The following is a 25,931-nucleotide window of genomic DNA, read 5'->3' as shown; positions in this document are numbered from 1 at the left end:
TCTTCAAAGTTTCTTCAAGTGCAGTTGCAAAAACCATCAAGTGCTATGATGAAACTGGCTCTCATGGGGACCTTCACAGGAAAGGAAGACCCAGTGTTAACTCTGCTGCAGAGGATAAGTTCATTAGAGTTAACTGCACCTCAGATTGCACCTCACATCTCAACATCAACTGCTCAGAGGAGACTGCGTGAATCAGGTCTTCATTGTCAAATTGCTGCAAAGAAACCACTGCTAAAGGACACCAATAAGAAGAAGAGACTTGCTTGGGCCAAGAAACACGAGCAATGGACATTAGACCGGTGGAAATCTGTCCTTAGTTCTGATGAGTCCAAATGTGCGATTTTTGGTTCCAACCGCCGTGTCTTTGTGAGATGCAGAGGAGGTGATGATCTCTGCATGTGTGGTTCCCACCGTGAAGCATGGAGGAGAAAGTGTGATGGTGTGGGGGTGCTTTGCTGGTGACATTGTCAGTGATTTATTTAGAATTCAAGGCACACTTAACCAGCATGGCTACCACAGCATTCTGCAGCGATACGCCATCCCATCTGGTTTGCTCTTAGTGGGACTATCATTTGTTTTTCAGCAGGACAATGACCCAAAACACACCTCCAGGCTGTGTAAGGGCTATTTGACCAAGATGGAGAGTGATGGAGTACAGCATCAGATGAGCTGGCCTCTACAATCAACCGACCTCAACCCAATTGAGATGGTTTGGGATGAGTTGGGCCGCAGAGTGAAGGAAAAGCAGCCAACAAGTGCTCAGCATATGTGGGACCTCCTTCAAGACTGTTGGAAAAGTGTTCCTTATGAAGCTGGTTGAAAGAATGCCAAGAGTGTGCAAAGCTGTCATCAAGGCAAAGGGTGGCTATTTGAAGAAATATGTATTTTTTTTTATAACACTTCTTTGTTTCTAAATGTTTCCATGTGTGTTATTTCATAGTTTCGATGTCTTCACTATTAGTCTACAACGTAGAAAGTAATAAAAAAAAATGTAAAACTTGAACGAGTAGGTGTGTCCAAACTACTGTATATTTGTTTTTTGGTGCAAAAAAGTAATGTGTAGTTCCAGTAGTTAGATACTCCGCTACATGGCAAAAAAACAAGTAATTAACTCCTGAAAACACTACCTAGATTTGAATTTAGTTCAACTACCACCAAGCTACTGCAAAATGTATTTTAATTACTAGTTGAACTAAATGTAGTTCACTACTCCCCAACACTGCAAATGGAATTGTTTAAAGATGGTCAACAACAAAAAAAGATAGTCATACCATGGATCATAAAGATAATTGATTTTGAATTTTAGGACCTCTATAGCTATAATTTAAAAAAAAAGAATTTTTGGGGATGACATTGAATTTGGCCTTACTGCTATTAACACATAAAATGCATTGAATAATACATTCATAGATGGCAAAACACATAGTAAAAACAAATCATTTGATTTGTCTATCCTATATCTATGAGATATAAAAAAATGACCCGTATACCTTTGACGTGGAAATGCCCAATTCACTTCCATAAATGTTTTCCTCCTGATACCGGTTTACCTTCAGATGTGTCTCGTGATGCTTGTGGGCGTCGTAGAGCAAAACAGCCTACATGCTTGTGCTTTTGAGAGTCTCAGCTTTCGATAGTGGGGTAGACTAAATAGTTTCTTGTTCAAACCATTTGGACTTGACAGACGTTTTCGTAAAAAGAAACCTTTTGGCATCCTATAATTTCCAACAACACTATAGCGTGAACACACAGGGTTTGTTTAATAAAATGTGATGATTGCACCGATTTTCACGCAGGTACGGACATTTACCTCTGAGGGTTTTTTAATATGAATGATTTAGCCAGGGCTCGTGCAGGGCCTGTGTTTGTTGAGAGAAGAGCAAGTCCAAATCATGTCCACCCTCTCCTAGACCCAGTCACACGGTACAGTTAGCCCAGCCTGGCCTGGAGATGAGATGGAATGGCTCCAGTCCCTCCCCAGGCATGTTGTGATGAATGTTTGGGGCTGGGCTGAATGATAACAATGTCCTTCACCTACTTCTGACTGCACAATAAATGACCACAGTTGCATTGTGTTGTTTCTCAACATATATTTTCTCATTCTCTCTCTTATTCTCTTGCTCTTATTCTCTCTCTCTCTCTCTCTCTCTCTCTCACTCTCTCTCTCTCTCTAACAGGAGGCTGGAAGAAGTGGTGTTTGAGTGTGGCTGTGATATCCGCTGGATTCAGCTGTGGCAGCAGCGAGGGGATGCTGGCCTGCACACCCAGCTGTTATTCTGCAACAACGGAGCCTCCAAGATCCCTCTGCAGGCTATGAATATCTCCCTCTGTGGTACGAGCCACCGCCGCCATGATCCCCCCTCCACACTCCTCAATCATCCCATGGTTGAAAAAACTGGTTGAATCAACATTGTTTCCACATCATTTCAACCCCAAAAATTATGTCTGATGACGTCGAATCAATGTGGAAAACGGATTGGATTTGCAAAACGTCATCAACGAAGGGGAATTGAGTCTTTTTTTCACCCAACGTTTAACCTCCATCCATTGCCATGGATTGTCAACTAACGTTGAATTCACGTTAGTTGACAACTCAACCAAATGTAAATCAAAAGTAGAGGTTTAAATGTTGTCTGTGCAAAGTGGGTAGGCCGTACACATCACTTTCATAAAAATGACCTAAACGCCTGACGTAACTTATCTCATGAGAGTCGAGCAACAAGAGGGATGACAACTCATCGTTCTGAAACTCTGCTTGTTCCTTCCTGTCCCTCTCCCAAATAGAATTCACAACAGCTTAAAGTGTCTCAGTCAGAATTTCAAGTGTGCTGTGTCTAGCTGCTATTGTATTCTCTCTCTCACTCTCTCACTCTCTCTCTCTCACTCTCTCACTCTCTCTCTCTCGCCCGCCCCACCAGACTTGCCGGACATCAGTGTGACCCACTATAATCTCACAGTGATTGAGGGGGACAGAGTCACCGTCACCTGTAATGGATCTGGATCCCCCCTCCCTGAGGTGGACTGGACCGTCAATGACCTCCACTCCATCAACACTCACCAGGTGGGTTAGCCAGGACACACACAAAGGGACCCATAATGCACTGTGCTATTCTTCATTGTAATGGTCGTACCATTGTGCTTTGTCTCTAGGTAGCTGCAGGAAACAACTTGGCGTGTGACCTTGGAGTTAGTTTTAGCTTCAGTACAACTTTAGGGTGCATTCTATTTAGATTCCAGGCAATTCTGGAATTCTGTTGTTCTGCTATGAAGATTGAGGAAATGAAATGGAACTGACACCAACTGTGTTTGTGTGCTTGTGATTTCATAGCTTTCTGAAAATGCAGTTAACCTGCTTTATGCAGAGCATTGTATCTGAAATCCTGAGTATAAATTGTCTGCCCCTATGCATTGTAGTTATCCTACAGTATCACTCACTTGTCTTTCTCTCCTGCTCTGTCCAGTCCAATGTGTACTGGCCCAATGTCCACTCCATCAACCTGACCCTGGTCAACGTGAGCCGTGATGACAACTTCTACATGCTGACCTGTATAGCAGAGAACAAAGTGGGGATGGCCAACGCCTCCATTCAGCTCACTGTCCATTGTACGTAGCTACCAATGACCAGTTCAAGTTTAAAGTTGTATTTATCAAATTGCAGACCACAAACACTCTCAAGTGTTTGCTGTTTGATGACGGTATTCAGCTCAATATTCATCTCAGAGGCCAATGTACCAACAGATCACACCAATATTCAGCTCACAGTCAGACCATGAATAATGTAGAGGTGTCAAGCACCTTGTTACAAAACTATTTAGATTTTAAATGCAGTTAAAGCGGCAATCTGCAGCAATAACAAGAAGGCCTCCCCACCCGTATAGATTGTAGCCTATGTTTTATAACTACTCTTATCCATTCTATAACTTTTTTATTTTACTAGGCAGGTCAGTTAAGAACAAATTCTTGTTCACAATGACGGCCTAGGAACAGTGGGTTAACTGCCTTGTTCAGGGGCAGGACAACAGATTTTTACCTTGTCAGCTCGGGGATTCAATCTAGCAACCTTTCGGTTACTGGCCCATCGCTCTAACCACTAGGCTACCAAGTAACTACTCTTATCCATTCTAGAACTACTCCTATCCATTCTATAAGTACTCCTATCCATTCTATAAGTACTCCTATCCATTCTAAAACTACTCCTATTCATTCTATAAGTACTCCTATCCATTCTATAAGTACTCCTGTCCATTCTATCCATTCTAGCCTATCCATTCGATCACTGCTCCTATCTATCATATTCTTACCATTCCATTACTATCCTATCCATTATATAACTACGCCTACTCTTATCCATTCTATCAGTACTGTTATGCGTTCTATCCTCTACATTCTGTCAGTGCCGAGAGGTCCTTGTGTTGAATATTGATCCGTGCGAGCTGGCGGGTGGTTCCCTTGGATGTGGATACTTCATTGATGAGAAGGCAGTGGTCCTTTCCGTGAAAGATGACAGCGATTTATAGAATGTTCATCACATAATGTGCGTGATTGCTTTCCAGCAGAGCGAGGAGAGGGGAGCTCTGACCCTGTTCGTTGGGAAACATCTGGAAGGTCCTGCTAGTTATTCAGTGGCGGTGCACTGGTGCTGCACTGCAAAGCCATTTGTTTTTGTTTGTGATGTTCTTTAGGAAACCACATGCTCTTTTGGTTTTCTTGATAATTGCCAATCATCCCAACAGCCGCTTGGCTTGTCTGTTGGAAACGCCTTAAAACAGAGAGTCAACAGCTGTGGTGATTAGTTAGACTAACTGACAGTCAAGCCAGGAAATAATTGCTGTCAGTTTGATATTCGCTCCACTATAGTTCCACACTTTGTGTTGGCACGATGTTCCTATGATCATCACAAACACTGTTTTCAAGGAACACTCAAAGTTGAAACCAAATTAGGTTATTGAGATCGATGGCATAAGGGAATCATTGTAGGGTCTCTGAAGAACCATAAATAGGATGGTTCTTTGAAGAACCATACAAAAATCCCAAACCAGGAATGTTTCGGCCTTCCAGGACCGGAATTGAATAGCCCTGCTGTAGGGGTTTAAGCTGCATTTGCATATTTTACATGGTTCCTTTAGAGTGAATTTTAGAGTTTCCAGTACCACCCATGACTGTGTTTGCAAGAGACACAGACATGGTTGTTGCATTCATTCATTTTCAGTCCTGTGGCCTTCAACAAGTGAGATCCTAAGTGAATATATTGTCAATAAAATGAAATGATTGGATTAGTTTAGAAAAATGTATGTTATTTATATTTCAGTAGCATAAGATTGATTGATTCATTAATGTACATGCATAAACATAGATGTTGAAACAAACAATTCTAAAAATCAACCTGCAATAGAGAATGCTGGGAAATATAATGATGGGTGTAGTTTTGGTTCAACTCTGTTTATTAACACCAACACTGGGGTTCTTTTACACCACTGAGTGTTCATTTAACTCTTTACAGTGTTGATTTAACTCTTCATTCAACACTAGTTAACACTGGAAAATGTTCTGTGTGCTGTTAAAGGGACATCTGCAGGCTGCCATACATTTCAAGAACCTTTTAGAATTCTGAAGAACCGTAGATGCCACTTCAAGAACCCCACACGTATCTCAAAGGTTCTTTATCAGGCAAGAGCTCATCAAAGAACCTTAAGAAATGACAAAGAACCATTTAAGAACTTTCATTTTCTTTTCAGTTAAACTCCCCAACATTGCTTAAAAAAAAAAAATGAAAGCATTTGATTGTTCCTATGGTGGACATTTCTCTGGCCCAGACTTACGTCCTTTATTAGACCACACTGTTTCCATCAGCTGGATACCATTACAGGGTAATATGATAATTGTTTGTTGCTCCTGCATTTACATTCATACTGACGGGTGATGGCAACAAGGGTGTAACACTATTCTCTCAGTACCCAATACATACAGTATTGATTGCCAGAGATAATGATGAGATCCGCAAACTCAAGTCTCTCTCTCTCTCCTACGCTCTCTTAACCTCTCTCACGCTCTCTCTCTCGCTCTCTCTCTTGCCCTCTCTCTCTTTCTCTCTCTCTTTCTCCCTGCTCTCTCTAAAGCACTTAGTTTTCACAGAGACCCCCTGCGTTTTACCTTACATTAACTAACAATGAGGAAATTGGCATGCTCTCTTAATGTGTATATTAACAGTGAATCGAAGTATGATTGATGCTTTATGTGAGCTCAGTATGGCACATTTACAGCCCTGTAATTGCAGATGGTTAGCTAGCTTTTAACATACCGGCCATGGATGTGGAGTTACAGTATATGGTGGGCGCTTTTATTAGGTGTGATATTATTACTGCCTCTGGCTGCCATCCTTCAGAGTGGGTTATGTGTCCACTCAGCCAAAAGCCTGGAGACAACCCAATGTTCCTGTGGTCAGCAGCCACATCCTACCAGCAGCTTCAAAGATCAACAAAACACCATTTATACTGCTAGCCTTCAAACCACTCACAAGCAAGAACTAACACCCCCTGAACATTGGTACATACTGTAACTAGAAGACTGTGTGTGAGTCACATGTCATGATGCCGACACATTGAAAAACACATCTCTGACCTCGTTTATGTCTGTCCTCCCTCCCAACAGTCCCCCCCACCATCCTGAAGCTAGACGAGCCCGAGCGTCGCCATGAAACCTGCATAGAGTTCACGGTGCGCGGCAACCCCCAGCCCACCCTGCGCTGGTTCCACCGGGACAAGGAGATCCCCCCCAGTGACTACATCCGCACTGAGATGGATACCTACCAGGACTACCTAGAGGGATGCCTCAACTTCAAGGACCCCACACACCACAACAACGGCAACTACACCCTGGAGGCTAGCAACTTCCTAGGAGTCACCACCAAGACAGTGTATGGACACTTCCTCAACGCCCCGTTTTCAGACGGTAGGTAGATTTGACTTGCTATAGTAGCTATGTATAGCAGCGCAGGTATAAAGTAGCTTTATACCTATGACCTTTTCGTTAGTCCAACAGGATATTGCATGGATCGGAGCAGCAGAGCTAAAACTGTTAAGTGCTACTGTCTTATTAACGGGTTCACTGGTGAATATAGAAACGGTCTCTCTCGCTGTCACGCCTCTATTAATAAAGGGGATTTATTTAGAGATGAAGATAAGATCTCATTGGGAATGTTACTCTATTCTTTAGAGAAAAATCCTTTACTTGTAGATTGTCATTTGATAACAGTACATCCCCGGTCCTTCATCCCCCTCCCACCCCACCCATCATACCAAGACAGCACAAAAAAACGTTTGAAATATATTTTTTAATCGCAATAAATAGTAATACAATGGTAATTACAACAGCACTACTCACAATAATGTCAGATGAAATGTTTTGTTAGCAGCTCCAACAACATTTGGCCTATAACAGTCCCCCTCAATCCTGGTCCAGGCCCAAAGAGGTGCACCCCTCCCAGCATCCAACACACCAAACCCAATTAAGGGCTGAGGCAAATGTGTAATCAAAGTAAAAGAAATACCAGACCATACCATGCCAGAGATGGAAAGCAGTGTAGATCTGCTATGCTGGGAAAAGATGACTGAATGTTAAAACAGGGAGAAGCAACTGGCTTGCTTAATACTAAAGTGATTTCAGAATTGGGACCAAATTTTAAGGGAGTCCTTGATAATGGAATTCAATACATGGATGACGAGGTTCATAGGCAGTGGGGAACACAGTAACGAGACCGGAGAAGCTTGACTAACTCCATGACAACCCAAGTTGGACCATCCTTGTTTTCAAATGTGGAAACCCAGTAAACACACTTAGATATATTTGCTGACTAGTAGTACACCGTTAAAATGAAGTGCTTTGTAACACAAAAATGAGTAGTAACTGAGCTGCCAACATCTTAAAAGTAGACAAAACCATAACTTTGCTTGATTATTGAAACATGGTTGTGGGGGTATTGGGACAGATTTAAGGTCACTGATAAATTCATCCTGAGGTGTTCTGAAACATGACATGGTGTGTTGTACCACCACGTAAGAGTTGTGCAACACCTTGCCTGAGACTGGGAGCACTAATCTGTAAAAGGTTGAAAATGCAATGGTGTTTCGAATCCTGTTTAGTGCAGAACTAGATCCTTCTGGAGTTTCCAGTTTAGTGTAAATGAGAGTCCCTCCTCATGTATATTCCCTTATATGGTGCATCTAAACTCGTCATTGGTAATTCCAAAAGGTCAAAGGGCCAGTATTTTGCTCAAAGGACACGAGAAAATATTGTTGTGAATAATTTTGTACTTTTTCAAGACCTGATTGAAGCTTCAAATGCTTGATCTTTTATTTGCAAATTATCAAATGACAAAACATTAACAGGTCTTTCACATTTTTATATTGATAAAGTAAGACAGTTCAATCTGTAAGGTATTGATCATATTCTTCTAAATCAAAAATGTCACATTATATTTCACTTTCATGGAAAAAAAATAATTCATTCTTGTACAAAACTTAAGCCCAGGGCTCAATGTGATCCACCAGTCATCCATTATGCTAATGTATGACCTGAGTCTTTATATTTAGATGGTACATGGATGGTTGTTCAGATTCATTAAAGCACAGTACAGTTGAGTTAGAGGATATGATTGACAGTTGTCAGTTCAGTTGGCATTTGTCTGATCCTGGACTTGATTGGCCAGCCATTGGGTAACGTAGTATGTATGCATGTTTTTCCGCAGGGAGACAAATGGCAAATCATAACAAGCAATAACGATGGTACATGCATGCATAATTAAGTTATCAAATGCAATAATATTAATTCATTGCAATATCAATACAATTCTGAATCATCAATAGCAATATGCAAAAAGCATATAGGTGATTAAGCTATGCAAATATAGCGAGAGTATAACAATATGAATGTCAAAAGTGGGATGCAATAGCATGTTGTGTGGTAGGCCAAAGCTACAGCAGGCTAGAATGGCAGTGGCTATTCAGTGTAGCATATAGTATGTGGGGTATATATATATATATATATATATATATATATATATATATATATAAATATATCAAACAGTAGATGAAGCTAATAGGCAAACAAGCCAGCAGTATTAACTGAAACTCAGGCAGTAATTTGCATAAAAAACAAGTGCACAAAAAGGTGCAAACAATGACGTGTCAATTAACAACTACATGTAGTAAGGAGAAGGCTGTTTTACTTGGACTATTAGCATTAGTGGCTGAAATGCTACACAAAACAAAAGTTCATATTGAGTGAATTCCTTTTCCTTCAATGTAATAACATTTTGTACTCTCATTATTATTGACACATACTTTCTTGGTTTGTTTTGGAGCGTTTCATCTGAGTATTTGGTGTGCTCTCAACTGTCTGAGTTCATGAAGGACCCGAAGACAGCGGAAGCACCCGCAAACTTGCCTGTTTTTATATTTGACCATAGAGTTTGCTAGAGGGAATGTGACCAATAAAATGTGATTTGATTTGACCTCTGCTTTAATTTACATAGCCCATTTGGAATGTAACATTATTTTTAATCTCACAAAGTTTCATGGCAACTGCGGCCTATAATTAGTGCCAAACTCTACCCTAGGAAAAGTATTACATTACCAGTGTCTTCCTTAAAATGATAATCGAAATTTTAACTGAAAATTAAATAAATATTTATAATCAATATTCATGCTATTAACCATTTGCAATTTAAAAACATTTCAATATACTGTATGAGAGATACTGTCTGCCAAAACATTATTTGTGTGTTTTGGTGCTGCCTTTTACGTATACTGAAACACCAGAAAGTGTTTTCACATCACTTTCTTAAAAACACAATGATTCAGATTGAACAACCACTTTGGTTGTTTCAGACTACTTCCATTCTGTTTTGAAATCCGTTCAGTGTATCGTAACACCTTCATCGTGTTTACATTCAAACACCTGCACTACTTGTCATGGTTTTACTACGCAATGATGGTGTTTTGAGTCTTTCTATTTTAACAGTGGAGAGTAAAAACAGTGTTCTTCTTTGAACATGCCCTGTGCATGTACACATTGGTTGAACACGCCACTGATGACTCCTCTTCTGTCTTCTTTTCCCACAGATTATGGTGATTATGGTAAGTGATCTTAGAAGACAGTCAACCAGAAATAGTACCATGACATAAATAGTACCATGATATGCAAGAGCCTGGAAGTCTCTAGCTCAAACACACAGATTAAACTGAAACAAAAGGTGATTAAAACAACTCTAGGGGGTTATGGTAAGTGATTTTTCTTTTCAGACAGTCAACAAGAAATAGTACCAGGAAATATGTAAATAGCACCGTGACATAAATAGTACCATGACATCTATTTAATAAGCAGAGCAACAAAAAGGTCATGGGAGCTTACATTTGATGTCATTTTAATCTTCTGATATTCACCAACCTAATTCCAAAATGTTGTTGCCACCATATACTGCCTACATTAGCTGGGTAAGACTCAAGGTTACAGCTAGACACCTCTATCATTGGAGGACCAACAGGCTCATTTAGTCTTTAATCTGTTCTAATTTAGGAGGTAAATGTAGAGGCAAGCACAGCCACTGACCTTCATCCCCAGGCCCTCAAATTGACATCACGCCAGAGCTTCATTGGGATTTTCCACGCATAATAAATCCTGAACGCGTAAGGGAAAGAGTGACAGATTGTTACTGTCAGTGCTCAAAATGATGTTGGATGAGTCCACTTGGTGGTAGGAAGGCAGGAAGAGGCCGGGCAGGACAGACGGGCTCGTCAGAAACACCCGGCGCTGTTCTGTTCTTTTCGGTTCCGTTCCGCTACACCACATTGCTTCGCACCGCAGCCTGTTAGCAGAGAGCATGATGGGAGGACAACCCAGGGGCATTAGTGTCTCCATAGAAGTGGATACAGATGAGAGACTTGAAAAGGTCTCATTGTATCAGAAATGGAAGCAGATCTGTGAAGGGCAACAACCCAACTGACTCTACACAGTTTACAAAGCATTAAGCATAACATCAGTTAGCTGCAAGAAATGTGAGTGTGTGTGCTGTAATTCGTTTATCTGGTACACATTGTAGGTCATACCCACCCTTCTCCCCTCCCATCATGGATTCCTACTCTGTATCTGCATCTCTATGCCTATGGCTAGTTGTTCAGAATGATTGTGTAGACTGCATGTTAGGTACTCAGGATATACTGCACATGTAACTGTCGGTTGCCTGTCAGTACTTTCATAAATAGTGTTTGTTTTGTCTTCATCACAGGGACTCCAACACCGACCATCACAGTAACACACAGGCCTGAAGAGGACACATTCGGGGTGAGTTTGAGAACACTGTGGTGCTCAAATAAGTGGCTTTTCTAATCTAGTGGAGATACCGCCTGTATACAGAACAGCAACTTCTTCTTTTTCCTGGGAACAACAACTAAAAAGAGGCTTCAGTTTGAGCTATTTTAATCCATTTCTTTTCTTTTTCACTCCCTCGCCTTGTAGCTCGCTCCTATCTGCCTTTTCCTTTTTGGCCACTGTGTTTAACAACTTCTTAAAAATGTAATTTCGCTCATCTTTGTGCTGTAATTGACTGGATGGAGATTATTACCTCATTTGAAGGTTTTAATGGGGAAGAGAGCAGTGACATGGGAGGAGAGACGACTTCCAATTGTTTGGAGTTCCTAATTATACCGTATGACGGTTTTTCTCTCAGTATAACTTCATTTTGGGCTTCTCCTTTTTGATTTCTCTTTGTTTTGTTATTGCCAGCGGAGAATGTATAAAGGCAGTTTTCAGTTAAACATTGCACTACTAATCCAGTTTTCACAAGCCCTGCATTTACTGTAGGTTTTGTGACTGTTGGCTATTCAGTTTTTTAGAGGTAGATATCTTTATTGTGAGACTTACTCTCACTAAGCCCTGTCTTGTCGTCTTCCAGGTGTCTATTGCTGTGGGCCTTGCTGGATTTGCCTGTGTCCTTCTTGTTGTCCTGTTTGTTCTCATCAACAAATATGGCCGACGTTCGAAGTTTGGAATGAAAGGTAAGAAACACCCAGTGTTCTTCTGAAAGGAAGTTATCATTTAGACATTGTTTTCTTAGGTAGTGCCTCAGCTGTCAAAATAAGACATTATACTGACTTTGTGCCTCTTTATCCCTTTCATGCCAAATACCTTGTTGTGTTATCTTTCTATGACATCCACCTGTGGTATTTCAATTTATTCCGAATTTCTGGGGACCCTATTTTTTTCCAAAGCATTTCTCTCAACCACACCCTACCCCAAATCTATTGACACAACCTTTAACCCCCCCGCGCTAGATTTAGATATTTACATCAACAAATAACCTTCAATTTATTTCTCTTATGAAAATAAACCAATAAATACATTTACTCAATAAAATTGTATTTTTCAAATTAACTCCCAAAAATGTTTGTATATTGGCTCAGGATTATTACATTTTTGGGGGAGCGACCACATTGCATTTTCCCTGGCGACCCCACTTGGGGTCATAACCCCGACCCCACTTGGGGTTGCGACCCTGACTTTGAATACCACTGCCATAAACTGTATACACAGTCCACTTTCTCATCTGTATACAGCACACAACAGTATCGCTACTTACACTTTATTTGATCTAGTGCTTGTCTTGGTATGTGGGCCAGCAGGCGGAGGTGGGGGTAACGCTTGCCATATTGCAGATTTGATTCCTGTGAAGAATGAGTTTGCAGTAGTGTCAGTAATGCCAACCAATTCCAAATATGGCTCAGTGCAGCCTAAGCTTATATTTTTTGAATCACGTCCAAGCACTACTTATCACTGTCTTCTGGTGGCTGATGCAGCTGGTTCCGCTGTGTACCGTGTTGGGCTTGGTGCTTTCTCTGACTGCAGCAGGAGGGGGTGATGGTGATGCAGTAGTAGTAACCACATCTCTCTCGGCTTCATGTCCCTTCCCCTGGAACAGCCCTGTCTCAGGTATTGGCTCTGCTGCTGTTATAAACTGTATGACAGTGTTTACAGTGTTTCAGGTAACACCTGCCGGCTTTGGCTGATGGTTGTGCATTGCCTGGTGCCATTTTGTGTAGACATAGCTTAGGGGGATTTAGACAACCTCTCTCGCTCTCTTTCTTTCCCCAGTCTCTCTCTCTCTCTCTCTCTCTTTTTTTTCTTTCCCCAGTCTCTCTCTCTCTCTCTCCCCAGTCAGTCAGTTACTCTCTCTCCTCAGTCAGTTACTCTCTCTCCTCAGTCAGTTACTCTCTCTCCTCAGTCAGTTACTCTCTCTCCTCAGTCAGTTACTCTCTCTCCTCAGTCAGTTACTCTCTCTCCTCAGTCAGTTACTCTCTCTCCTCAGTCAGTTACTCTCTCTCCTCAGTCAGTCACTCTCTCTCCTCAGTCAGTCACTCTCTCTCCCCAGTCTCTCTCACTCTCTCTCCCCAGTCAGTCAGTCACTCTCTCTCCCCAGTCAGTCAGTCAGTCAGTCACTCTCTCTCCCCAGTCAGTCAGTCACTCTCTCTCCCCAGTCAGTCAGTCACTCTCTCTCCCCAGTCAGTCACTCTCTCTCCTCAGTCAGTCACTCTCTCTCCTCTGTCAGTTACTCTCTCTCCTCAGTCAGTTACTCTCTCTCCTCAGTCAGTTACTCTCTCCTCAGTCAGTTACTCTCTCTCTCTCTCCCGTCAGTCAGTCACTCTCTCTCTCTCCTCAGTCAGTCACTCTCTCTCTCTCTCTCCTCAGTCAGTCAGTCACTCTCTCTCTCTCTCTCCTCAGTCAGTCAGTCTCTCTCTCTCTCTCTCCTCAGTCAGTCAGTCTCTCTCTCTCTCTCTCTCCTCAGTCAGTCAGTCAGTCAGTCTCTCTCTCTCTCTCTCCTCAGTCAGTCAGTCTCTCTCTCTCTCTCTCTCTCTCTCCTCAGTCAGTCTCTCTCTCTCTCTCTCCTCAGTCAGTCTCTCTCTCTCTCCTCAGTCAGTCTCTCTCTCTCTCTCTCTCTCTCTCTCTCTCTCCTCAGTCAGTCTCTCTCTCTCTCTCTCCTCAGTCAGTCTCTCTCTCCTCAGTCAGTCTCTCTCCTCAGTCTCTCTCTCTCTCTCTCTCCTCAGTCAGTCTCTCTCTCTCTCTCTCTCCTCAGTCAGTCTCTCTCTCTCTCTCTCCTCAGTCAGTCTCTCTCTCCTCAGTCAGTCTCTCTCCTCAGTCTCTCTCTCTCCCTCTCTCCTCAGTCAGTCTCTCTCTCTCTCTCTCTCCTCAGTCAGTCTCTCGCTCTCCTCAGACTCTAGCTCTCTCTCGTCAGTCAGTCAGACAGACAGACAGACACACTCTTTCTCTCTCCCCCTCTCTCCTACAGATAATGACATCACAACTCACATTAGAATATGCCATGCATTGGACATTTGTGTGTAAGCATGTACCAATTATGGAATTGCTGCCACAATCACACACATATCAAAGGGATGTTTAATGCATTGCTTTCCTCCCTTACGTCCGTCTGGAGGCCTGTGGCATTGTATTTGTCTTTCATCATCAAGTGGAAAGTAATCAGTCCCTGTATCTGATGTTAACAACATTAGAATACCCCCAGGCCTCCCAATGAAGCCTGTAGTTCTCTAATGAATGCATATACCACTAGCTGACTGCTTGCCTTGGCACTTTGCCGTCTCCATTGACTTTCTCTTTTTCACTCCTGTTCCCACGGGGACATTTTTTTCTCCTCCTCCTGGCTCTATTCCCCCCCCCCCATCTCTTCTCTTCCCCCGCCCCCCGTTCTCTGTGTTTCCTCTCCCTCTGTTTGACAACAACAGAAAGCTCTATCAATCCTTTTTAACCAAGGTAATTCAAAGCAGATTAAGCTGATAACATCATCGGATGTGGAATTTAAAAAAGTTAATGGAAGGAAGAGAGATTGAGATAGTTGCAGACGTTGGGAGGCAAAGTGCTGTCGGTAAAGGTACTGCAGGAGTGAGGGAGCAGCCGGTTAAACCCGTTCCGGCTGCTTTACTCTCCAGCTGTTTACATGCGGACACACAATGTCTCCTAGTTCCGCTGCTCTGCATGCATCCCCAGGCCTCATTCTCTCTCACACAGACACATCCTGGCTGCATACAGTCCATTTGGCAACCGTGAGCAAAGGGGAGTCTTGAGGGTTCGCTTGGGTGTCATTTACCTTTAAATGGTTCGTCTGATTAGGAGTCCTCATATGTCCCCGGTTAGCTGGGTCGTCTGATTGGGAGTTCTCATATGTCCCCGGTTAGCCGTGAGACGTGACTGCCAACAGCCCAGCACCACGCCACTCCCCCCTGTGTGAATACAGGGTATTAGAGAAAGGAAGGCAGGAACAGAATCAGCCATTCTCCCTGTGTCTCTGAGCATGTCTGCCATGTTCTGGTTTCCATGGTAATTCTGGCTGATTGGCATGTGGTATTAGGACTGGAAGGAGAGCAAGAAAGCTCACAAATGTGCTTTGGTGTGTTTTTTTAATGCCCTGCATTAAGAAAGAGCCTTTGGAATGCCGATTGACTTCGGGAGAAGAATAGTCTGGCCATGAAAAGCATTCATTGTGTCACCCTTGAGAAGTTTATTTTCTTCTTCATCCCGCCCCAGCCCCCCCCAAACAGTGGTCCTTTCTGTTCCAGAGTCCTGCTAGAGTGTTGAGGAAACCTGTTTGTAGACAAAGTATTGAGACTTCATTTCCTTCTTTTGGTCGCGGTCCAGTGGAATGAATGAATGAGAGTTGTTCATATGAAGTGAAGCGTTAATGACAGTAATCTACTCATGTTGTGACTGAAAGACCATCCCAGAGAAGCAACTGAAAGCTTGGCTAATACAACATCTTAACAGCATTGCAACCCAACACTTTTTTGTAAAGGAGTCCTTTTTTGCAGGTGTGTTTCTATGCCCACAGTTTATATGGCGGTGAAGCAGCAATCTCTATTTGGTCTCATGTGCTCTGTGCCTAGTTGTGAGGCCAGCCGGAGCTGAAAGGCCTGTTTGGTGTGAGCTGCTTGTCCATACCATCTCAGTCTTATCAGGACTCCCCCTGCATGGCAATGTAAGACCAGACCGCAGGGCATATTTAAAAATACCCTCTCCTTTAAGTTGATTCTCATTCCACCGTAGCAGTGGTCCTCTCTCTCTCTAATGTTAAACTTTCTCTGAGGGCTCACTGTGAGATCCCATTATTACTGTCTTAAATCTGACAGCAGGACCTTCACACTGATAGGAGAGGACTTCTTACTTTTTACTTCAGAGAAGGAGTGTGTGTGTGTGTGTGTGTGTGTGTGTGTGTGTGGTGTGTGCGCGCGTGTGTGTGTGTTTCTCGCACGAATGTACTAGAGGCTGGAGTACTGGTGAACTTGACAGCACACACAGCTGAGTCATCTGTCCCACACCCTTTATGTCCTGGGATAAATCTGACAAGGTCTTTTCCTGTGGACGTTTGTTTTACTGCCCCACTTTCATGGCTTGACCAGGAGCATCATTCATCAATCAGACAGCCGTCCTGTAACTGACATTACTACATAAACTCACAGTATTGCTATTTGGACTGCACCGCTCCTGGACTATACAGTGGATCTTTCTACATACAGACATCAGAGTGAATATCTGATCTTCACAACACCTCTCAGGAGGATGAATGACATTTAACATCAATGAAAAGATTTTACATTGTGTTACAATTCCACCACTTTAGAGAGCGTGAGATTAACCAGGACATTTTTTAAGCATGCAGAATTGATGCTCTGAAATTCTGCTATTAGTTTCTCAGTCTTTGTCCTTTTTGAATGCTGAGGTAAAATGTACTGTAGATTGTTTTGTTTGGTAACAATGGCTATTCACTGACGTTCTTACCTTCATTACTGCCACATTAACACCAACGTGTTGCATCAATAACATGCTAAAGCCTGTAATTATTCAACAATGGAAATGTTGCTTTGCCCAATATATGCCAGCCAGAAAATGTTCAATATGCTAATGAGACTGTTGACCTCACTAGAAATATTAAAACACGCTTGCTTGATTATCCCTCTCCAGTTAAATATGTTATTTATTTATTCAATACTTGTGTTGTGGTTAAAAGGAAATAATCTTTCAATGCACAAGGACCCTTTTTTCTTCACTGTGTCTTTACATCGCTCTACTCCACCTGGGCAAGAGCATCAAAACAATGCCATTATTTAAAGTCTACAATTGTTGCTGCAAATTGATAGGGACTGAATTCAAACAACTAGTGCCACCCCTGCATAAAGTATACTGAGGGTAGAAACGTGGCACAATCAACTACACCAAACATTGAAATGACAGTAATTTAATATTCCATACAATCTATTTGAGCAGTATTCACTGTTGATTTGGAGAATTCCCACAGACTCCCCACCTCTCTAAATTGCTTCTAGTCCATATTTATTTTGCCCGGGGGTTGAACCTGCAGAAGGGCTTCGGCTCTGGAGAGTGGTGCTGTAATACCCAGATTAAACTCCAGGCTGGCGCCGTGACATGTTGTACTCCATCGGATTGATTTACTCACATCTCAGGCCTGAACGCTAGGCTACAGTACACTGCAGCACACCTTCTGGATGATGTTTAGGTTTTTCCTTCCTCCCCAGAGTGCTTGATTGATTTCTAAGCGCAGTTATCTGGTTATAATTACAAGTTTTGTGAGAGGCACAATGAACAAGAGATGGGGAGAGGGATGCCTTGAGTGGCCTCATTTGTTTCCATTGACAGAGTGGTAACCGGTGATCGATTGTAGATGCCAGGGCTGTAGCAACCACCTCCAACCTCTCTCTCTCTCTGTCTGTATGTCTGTCTGAACAGCCTGGAGAGTCAATGTGTTGTGCTGTAATGATTCACACTTTAGTGGCTGCTGGCTTCGCTATAACCTATTGGATTTTCATTTACAACTAGATAGTTGTGCATAGCTGTGCTTTTTCTGTACGGAGTGTGATAGAAAAGTCTGTTAATTATTGTGGATGTGGAATCACAATTCATGCGCTAGGTGTTATGGTATGATTAATATATGCATGGATCACGTGAACATGCTTTTCCTGAGCAGTCCATGTTATAGAGGGCAGCATAGACCCAACGGATGCAATTATTCAGAGACCTTTATAACCTGTCATTTGCTCTAAAAAAGGCGACTAACTAAATGGATGAGAATTATTTCTTACTGACAGGATGCGCCAGACCAGTTCGTGTTGTTACTGTAAATGTCCTTTGTGCCACTCAAGCCATCCCAGAACCACCCACCCCTGTGTCAATGTAATGTTTCTGGGAGCCGGTGCGGTTAAGGAGTCAGACCTTCTGCCTGTAGGGCATGCGCAGATTCATCTGGTGATACGGAGTTTGAAAAGCTCCGAAAATGAGGCTTTTAAAGAGAACGGGCTCGGACAGTGGACAAATGATTTCATTAGGCATCTGTGAGTCCACTTCTTCCCACAACAAATTCCCTGCGAAAAGGGGAAATTGAATTTTCGTTCTGAAGCAATGGTCCTTTATCTATATTCAATCTTATTTGATGTCCAGACAGCTTTAAGTGATGTCTGACTTTAAAACCACAAGATGTAATGTCATTTACCTTATGGGATTATTCATGAAATATGTTCAATTTGTTTAGAATAATGGAGATTATTAGAGGTCCAGCTTGCTCTTATATAGTGGATCTGTTCTCAACAGATGGGGTCTTAGCAACACAAGCAGGGGTCTCCCTAGCTGCACACCCTGAAATCCATGAATCCCTATAGCACAGTCTGATTTCCATCCACAAAACCCACTGTATCCTACGACTAGTGGCCTGTGTGGGCCTGTCACTCAGTGTCACAGTGGTTCGAGGCTGGTTGTACAGCATTTGATTGGAAGAAGTCACGATGGCTTTAACAGCGTTGTCTTTTGCCCCTGTCTATTTTGAGAGCACCCCCGAGCCCTCTTCACTGGACCCACTGCTGGACCAGAGGAGCACCTGTCTGCAGAGCGAGCTGGTGTGCGTGTCAGTGTACAGAAACAGACAGGGCTGCTGGAGAGGGGAAGCGACTGGCGAGGGGAGCGAGACAGCGGATTAAGTCCTGACACTCATACTAGTGCTGTGTCTTGTCCATCGGTGACTAACTGAGCTTTTTCAGGCCTGAGTGCCCTGCAGCAACCCTACCTCCGTCCCTCCACCGTGCAGCTCAGCTCGTTGCTCCTGTCTGCTCTCGTTGTCCTCACTCTCTGCCCTCCCCCCTGACATCCTCCGTCCCATGTCTGTCACAAGGGTTTCCCTTTCTCTTTGCAACACTACCTGTGTACCGCCGAAGGGCGATTAGCACACACCAGTGAAGCAAAGTACATCATTCATGACTGGCTGGGTTTTGGCCACGCCACTGCAGAGTCTGAGGGGAACTGCTTAGAATGCTATCGTCCTACATCACTGGAATACATGACTGTGGATTATTCAAACAGCTCTGTAAGGCATACCAATGATCCACTGGCTTGTGAAATACAAGTAGAATCTTTTTTTGTTACAAGTGTCACACACTTCATTTTAAACATGGCTATTAGCTACCCACGTACATACCTACATGCTCTTTCAAATGGCTATCCTTGGTTTCATGCGGAGATATGATGGTGAAAACGTGCAGTCAGATATATATGTGTGTGTTAGTATTTATTTGTTTATTGTGCCTTATTGTGCCTTTTTGCTTTATTCTCATACTCATTGCTCAGTTAATTAGAATTAAGTTAACCCAGTACTCAAGTTAGGCACTAAATCAAGTGATTTATTATATCCTATTTTAAGTCTGGCTTTGCCAGCCTCCTCAGACTGTAGGAGGAAGGAGGATTTGTGGCAGGTATTTCCTTTGGAATACCTGTTTATACACCTGGCTTAAGGCAGCTTATCAGAGTTAAAGGTGGCATCCCCATCATCTCAACAACATGCCCTGGCAGTTTAAGCTTCCTTGAAATGGTTTAGAGGGGATTGAACAGTGCGGCCTTCTCTCTCCCCAATGCCCCAGATCATTCCCTCCCATCTGCCATCACTTTTCTGTGCCACGGATAAAAACAAAACAGGAGTCCTCAACACCCTCGTTACTTATTTATCCCAGTTAAAGATGCATGAGAGACGCCCTGGAGATGCTGGCCCTCCTCCACTGTCCCTGTCCTAGAAATAGCCGAGAGTGAGTCAACTAGCTGAGGCACCGACCAACCAGGGCATTGCTCCATAATCACTACAGCAGCAGACACAGGGCCATATGAAAAGAGGCCAGCGTTGAAGCTTTAGGGTCCTGCTCTGTTTGCTGGGTGGGAAGCCACTGCCAGCCCCCATGCCAGCCCCCAGCAGACTGGCTGGGAATGTGTTGGCAGTGGTACCTCTGAAGCCTACCTACCTACTCCATCCAAAACATACACTACCTCGCTACGTCTCACTCAATCCATACAGCTTAATATAGCCCTGCCCGGATGCACATTCTGGAAATAGGACCTCAGCAAGAAAGAGAACCAGTATGTGGACTGCAGGGGAGGACGGCTGATAATGGTTGGAACCGAGTGAATGGAATGGCATCAAACACATGGAAACCATGTGTTTGGTGTATTTGATACTGTTCCACTCATTCCACTCCAGTAATTCCCACGAGGGTGTCCTCCCCAATTAAGGTGCCACCAACCTCCTGTGGTGGACTGGAGAATGTATGTTATTTTTTACACACAAAACTCCATACAGAGAGTACCATGGGAATAATATGTAATAATATGCAGTAATACATGTTAATATGACATGATGGCTGGGCTCTCCATTCACTTAAAAGGAAGAAGTGACAATGTAATGGCCATATAAGAGGATTTAGCATTAATTCTCCGCCCCTTATTAGTGGTGTATTAGTCCATTTAACGCTCTAATGCTCCACATTGCATCTGATTCCAAATGAATTTAGTTCCCATCAAAGAAAGAGAATGATGTGCTTCACATACAGCAGACAAGACGATGGGCCACAGGAGGTTGGTTTGCTGTGCACAGAATCATGGCTGGGTTTTCAACGACCTTGTCCGAGAGATATAGAATATACAGTAGTACAGTATAAAGCATAACATGGAAAACAGGAAAACAGCCTGGCTGGGTGTTCATTACCATTTAATTGCTCATTTAAAGATATACATAATTATGGACCTCTTAAATGTATGTTTAAACACTTTCTTGTTCTGCAAAACAGCCATATAGTTTCCCCAGGTCTGTTCTGAAAGGCAGCAGGATCTGGAGAGAGAACCTATGGGACAGAACATCAGTTCTGGAAATTCAAAGCTTTTTGTTGTTGTTGAATTTTTAACATCCAATATCTGGTTATGGTAAAATGCTTAATTTATTTAGCTGACTACGCATGAAGAAAGCATGTCTTTCACGCTACACATGAAGAAAGCACATAGTGAAGTCTATGAATTAAATACGGCTAAGAGTCCGACCTCATTTGATTCTGTTGTTTTTGTCAGTTTAAGAGGGAAAGCATTTTGCGTGAGGTGAAAGTTGCCAAACGCATTTTCAATGGCATGCTAAAACCAAAACCCAGTCACTTTGAAACTGAAAATGGAACAAAACTATGGAAAATCAATTATAGAGTGATTCCCCTTGTTCTCAGCACCAAAGTAACAAAGTACAAGGCTTTCTCTCTATTGGAAACATGTCCAGACGGAGTGAGAAGCTGAGAGCTTTAGATGCTCTTCAAACAGAGAAGGGAATAGACAGATGAAGGCCCTTGTCCCACACCACTCAGGCCCTCTCATCTAGAGAGATCTGAAGGACTCACTGTGGACATCTCCAAGTCAGACATGGGACACTCACACGGACTGGTCTTCATCACTGAGTGTTTGTCCGAAGACAACTTTGAACTGCTAATGGCGAAAGAGAAGTTTTGTTACATTTTGTTATTCATACTGGATCAGAGGTTTTCCCGATTTTTCTTGTGTTAACTTTAAAATGGTCCCTTGGCTTTTCCCAGTCTTGCCTTTCTGCAGCCACTTGCAACCAGTAGGGGATTTGAGACAAATCAGAGTATATAAATCAAGTCATCAAATTTTAGTTATATATATATATATATATATATATATATATATATATATATATATATATAAATAAACAAACAATGGGATGTATAGACATTATGGACAGTATATGAATAGAATATGTAATATATCTGAAGAATACATAGGATAGAATAGCATACAGCAATAGTTAAATAGGATAGGTCTTGACTAGAATACAGTATATACTGTACATACTGTATGAAGTGGTAAAACATGATCAAAGTGACCAGTGTTCAATGACTATGTACACAGGGCAGCAGCCTCTAAGGTGCAGGGTTGAGTAACTGGGTGGTAGTCGGCTAGTAACAGTGACTAATGTTCAGGGCAGAGTACTGGGTGGAGGCCGGCTAGTGGTGACTATTTTACAGTGTGATGGCCTGGAGATACAGTAGAAGCTGTTTTTCAGTCTCTCGGTCCCACCTGTACTGACCTCACCTTCTGGATGGTAGCGGGGTGAACAGGCTGTGGCTCAGGTTGCTGAGGTCCTTGATGATCCTTTTGGCCTTCCTGTAACACTGGGTGCTGTATATGTCCTGGAGGGCAGTTAGTGTGCCCCCGGTGATGTGTTGGGCAGACAGCAACACCCTCTGGAGAGCACTGCGGTTGTGGACGGTGCAGTTGCCATACCAGGCGGTGATACAGCCAGACAGCTCTCAATGGGGCATCTGTAGAAGTTTGTGAGGGCTTTAGGTAACAAGCCAAATTTCTTCAGCTTCCTGAGGTTGAAGAGGCGCTATTGTGCCTTCTTCACCACAATGTCTGTGTGGTTGGACCATTTCAGATTGTCAGTGATGTGTACGCCAAGGAACTTGAAGCTTTTCCACTTCTCCACTGCGGCCCTATTGATGTGGATGGGGGCATGATCTCTCTGTCTTCTGAAGTCCATGACCAGCTCCTTAGTTTTGTTGATGTTGAGGGAGAGGTTATTTTCCTGGCACCACTCCATGAGGGCCCTCACCTCCTCTCTGTGGTCTCATCATTGTTGGTTATCAGGCCTACCACTGTTGTGTCGTTTGCAAACTTGATGATTGAGTTGGAGACACACATGGCCACACAGTCATGGGTGAACAGGCAGTAGACAGGAGGGGGCTGAGCACTCACTCTTGTGTGGCCCATGTGTTGAGGATCAGCGTAGTGGAGGTGTTGTTGCCTACCTTCACCACCTGAGGGTGGCCCATCAGGAAGTCCAGGACCCAGTTGCACAGGGCGGGGTTCAGACCCAGGGCCCCGAGCTTAATGATGAGCTTGGAGGGTACTATGATGTTGAAGGCTGAGCTGCAGTCAATGAACAGAATTCTTACATAGGTATTCCTCTTATCCAGATGTGGTAGGGCAGTGTGATGGCGATTGCGTCATCCGTGTATCTGTTGGGGCAGCATGCAAATTGCAGTGGTCTAGGGTGTTGGGTCAGGTGATATAATTCTTAACTAGCCTCTCAAAGCACTTCATGATAACAGAAGTGAGTGCTACGGGGTGATAGTAATTTACATTAGTTCAGTTACCTTCACTTTCTTGGGTACAGGAACAATGGGGGACATCTTAAAGCAAGTGGGGACAGCAGACTGAGATAGAGAAATACATGCTCTGAGGACGTGGCTAGGGATGTCGCCTGGGCCGGCAGCCTTGTGAGGGTTAACACGCTTAAATGTCTTATTCAGGTCAGCCACGGAGAAGGAGAGCTCACAGTCCACGGAAGCAGCGGTGGCTCTCATCAGCGTTTAGCTTGTCCGGTAGCAAGACGCTGGTGTCCGCAACGTGACTGGTTTTCCCTTTAAATTTCGTGATTTTCTGGGGTCCCTGCCACATACGTCTTGTGTTGGAGCCGTTGAATTGCGACTCCACTTTGTCTCTGTACTGACGTTTTGCCTGTTTGATTGCCTTACAGAGGGCATAAATTGACTGTTTGTACTTGACCATATTCCTTGTCACCTTGCTGTGGTTAAATGCGGTGGTTTACGCTTTCAGTTTTGCTCGAATACTGCCATCTATCCACGGTTTTTGGTTTGGATAGGTTTTAAGCCTGAAGAACAACCAAATTACTCAACATGCAAATGTTGTACGTGGAGGAAGTGTTACCAAGTACACTGTGAAATGTTTTGGAAAGCTTTAATGGAAGAACCTTCAATATTGATCCAATCTCTTTTATATGGACTGTAATTGATGCAGATATGTATCCAAACACTGGATACTAAAGAAAAGTGAATATCTGTGATCACTCACTCAGAGAGTGAGAGAGCTCAATTCTGAAACCAGATGGTTGTTATGTCTACTGGATGACTTCCAATTTACTGTTAAAATAATACAGCCAAAAAACCAAAATGTTCTGCGATACCTCCTATGAAGTAATGTAGCTTGACGGTTTATTTTGGTTGACCTAAACAGGTCAGTGAGTATGTACACAGGATTTGTATGGGACACAAGTTTAAAATGGAACAGAAGTTCATCAAGCATTCCCCCTTTGATTTAAAACATTGTTTTGCAGTTCTGATGAATTTCTCAGCTCTTCATAAAAATGTTTTTTTAGTTTATCATACTACGGTCATCAACAATTCAGGAATTTTAACCACTTTTTAAAAATGGACGTACATCTATAATTTCAAAGTTCATTGGATTACACATAATTGAAAAACACATTTCATAGAGAATGTAACAAACTGGACTGTATGTAGTAACTTACTTTGAAGAGATGGTGATTGGGTCTAAATAGGTGTTTGGCGTTTGGTAGTCTAAACTCAGTGTACTATAACTGCCATTTCCCGAAAGTCAGACTCTTCCTACAAACCAACTCATTTTCCTCAACTTCAGAAGCATCTGCATTCACCAAATGTTGTATGGTGATCCTTAGATATATTCTCAAGACTTGCCCAGAGTGACCGGGTCAATCAATTACTAATACTCTTAGTAAAAGTATTTGTCTTCAACTCGCAATCCGTGGATTCTATTCGATAGATTCTAATTGCATGTTAAACATCACAGCATAATTGAAAGATATATGGTGCGTAGAAATCCAAAGAGGGTGGCCAGCAGAGATAGGTGGGCTGAGGGAAGCTGAAGGTTGGGATGTGGAATTGGAGACAAATGGGAGTGGAATTATTTAATTTTCCTGTGGGGGGTGTGTGCAGCAGCTCTCGGGGAACTCTGTGTGTGTGTGTGTGTGTGTGTGTGTGTCTTGGAGGGCTGGTGGCCTGGCGGTTGGAATCTTGGGCTGGTGACTGATGGGTCGCTGGTTCTGGTCCCCGTTTTTGACCTTGTTGGAGATCTGTCGACGTGCCCTTGAGCAGGACATTGACCCTGGTTGCTTCCGTGGGTCTCTCTGTATGGGAGTCTGTTGGATAACTAATGTGATGTATTGTAGATGTTGAGCGGCTGCACTGCAAGTAGATTGTATGTATGATTTAAATATAAATTAAAAAAATTAAAAAATGAAGACAGGGAATTGCTGACAGGTTGAGAATGTTTTATTCTAGATGACATTTTCCAAAAATGCATTTGTCTTTCAGTATTTTACAGAAAGAAAGAAAGATGAAAAAAGTATTTACTTTTTATTTATTTTATTTTTATTTCACCTTTATTTAACCAGGTAGGCAAGTTGAGAACAAGTTCTCATTTACAACCTGCGACCTGGCCAAAATAAAGCAAAGCAGTTCGACAACATACAAAAACAGAGTTACACATGGAGTAGAACAACATACAATCAATGATACAGTAGACAAAAATAAGACTATATACAATGTGAGCAAATGATGTGAGATAAGGGAGGTAAAGGCAAAAAAAGGCCATGGTGGCAAAGTAAATAAAGTATAGCCAGTAAAACACTGGAATGGTAGAATTATAATTTGAAGAAAGTTCAAAGTTAAAATATAAATAATATGGTGCAAAGGAGCAAAATAATAAAT

The 25,931-nt window shown here is 42.7% G+C and overlaps 1 protein-coding gene across 10 annotated transcripts in view; it reads left to right on the top strand.

Moving 5' to 3' along the window:
- The window catches only part of ntrk3a (neurotrophic tyrosine kinase, receptor, type 3a), a 287,024-nt gene that overhangs the window by 164,134 nt on the left and 96,959 nt on the right, over positions 1-25,931 (top strand). For 8 of the 10 annotated variants that reach the window (XR_006757011.1, XR_006757012.1, XM_014124433.2 and 5 more), the window contains exons 5-11: positions 2,178-2,332; positions 2,919-3,061; positions 3,462-3,603; positions 6,649-6,948; positions 10,119-10,133; positions 11,282-11,337; positions 11,948-12,050. Coding sequence is in view for 8 of the 10 variants with exons in the window: in XM_014124433.2 (XP_013979908.2) it covers positions 2,178-2,332; positions 2,919-3,061; positions 3,462-3,603; positions 6,649-6,948; positions 10,119-10,133; positions 11,282-11,337; positions 11,948-12,050 (914 nt within the window). In the remaining 2 variants the exon portion in view is untranslated. The remainder of the gene's footprint in view (positions 1-2,177; positions 2,333-2,918; positions 3,062-3,461; positions 3,604-6,648; positions 6,949-10,118; positions 10,134-11,281; positions 11,338-11,947; positions 12,051-25,931) is intronic. The other 2 variants (XM_014124431.2, XM_014124435.2) reach the window with 1 other exon arrangement.

This window comes from Salmo salar, chromosome ssa10 (assembly GCF_905237065.1).
Source record: "Salmo salar chromosome ssa10, Ssal_v3.1, whole genome shotgun sequence".
NCBI lineage: Eukaryota > Metazoa > Chordata > Actinopteri > Salmoniformes > Salmonidae > Salmo > Salmo salar.
Note: the sequence above shows the minus strand (reverse complement) of the source record. Positions and strands in the feature narration are given on the sequence as shown.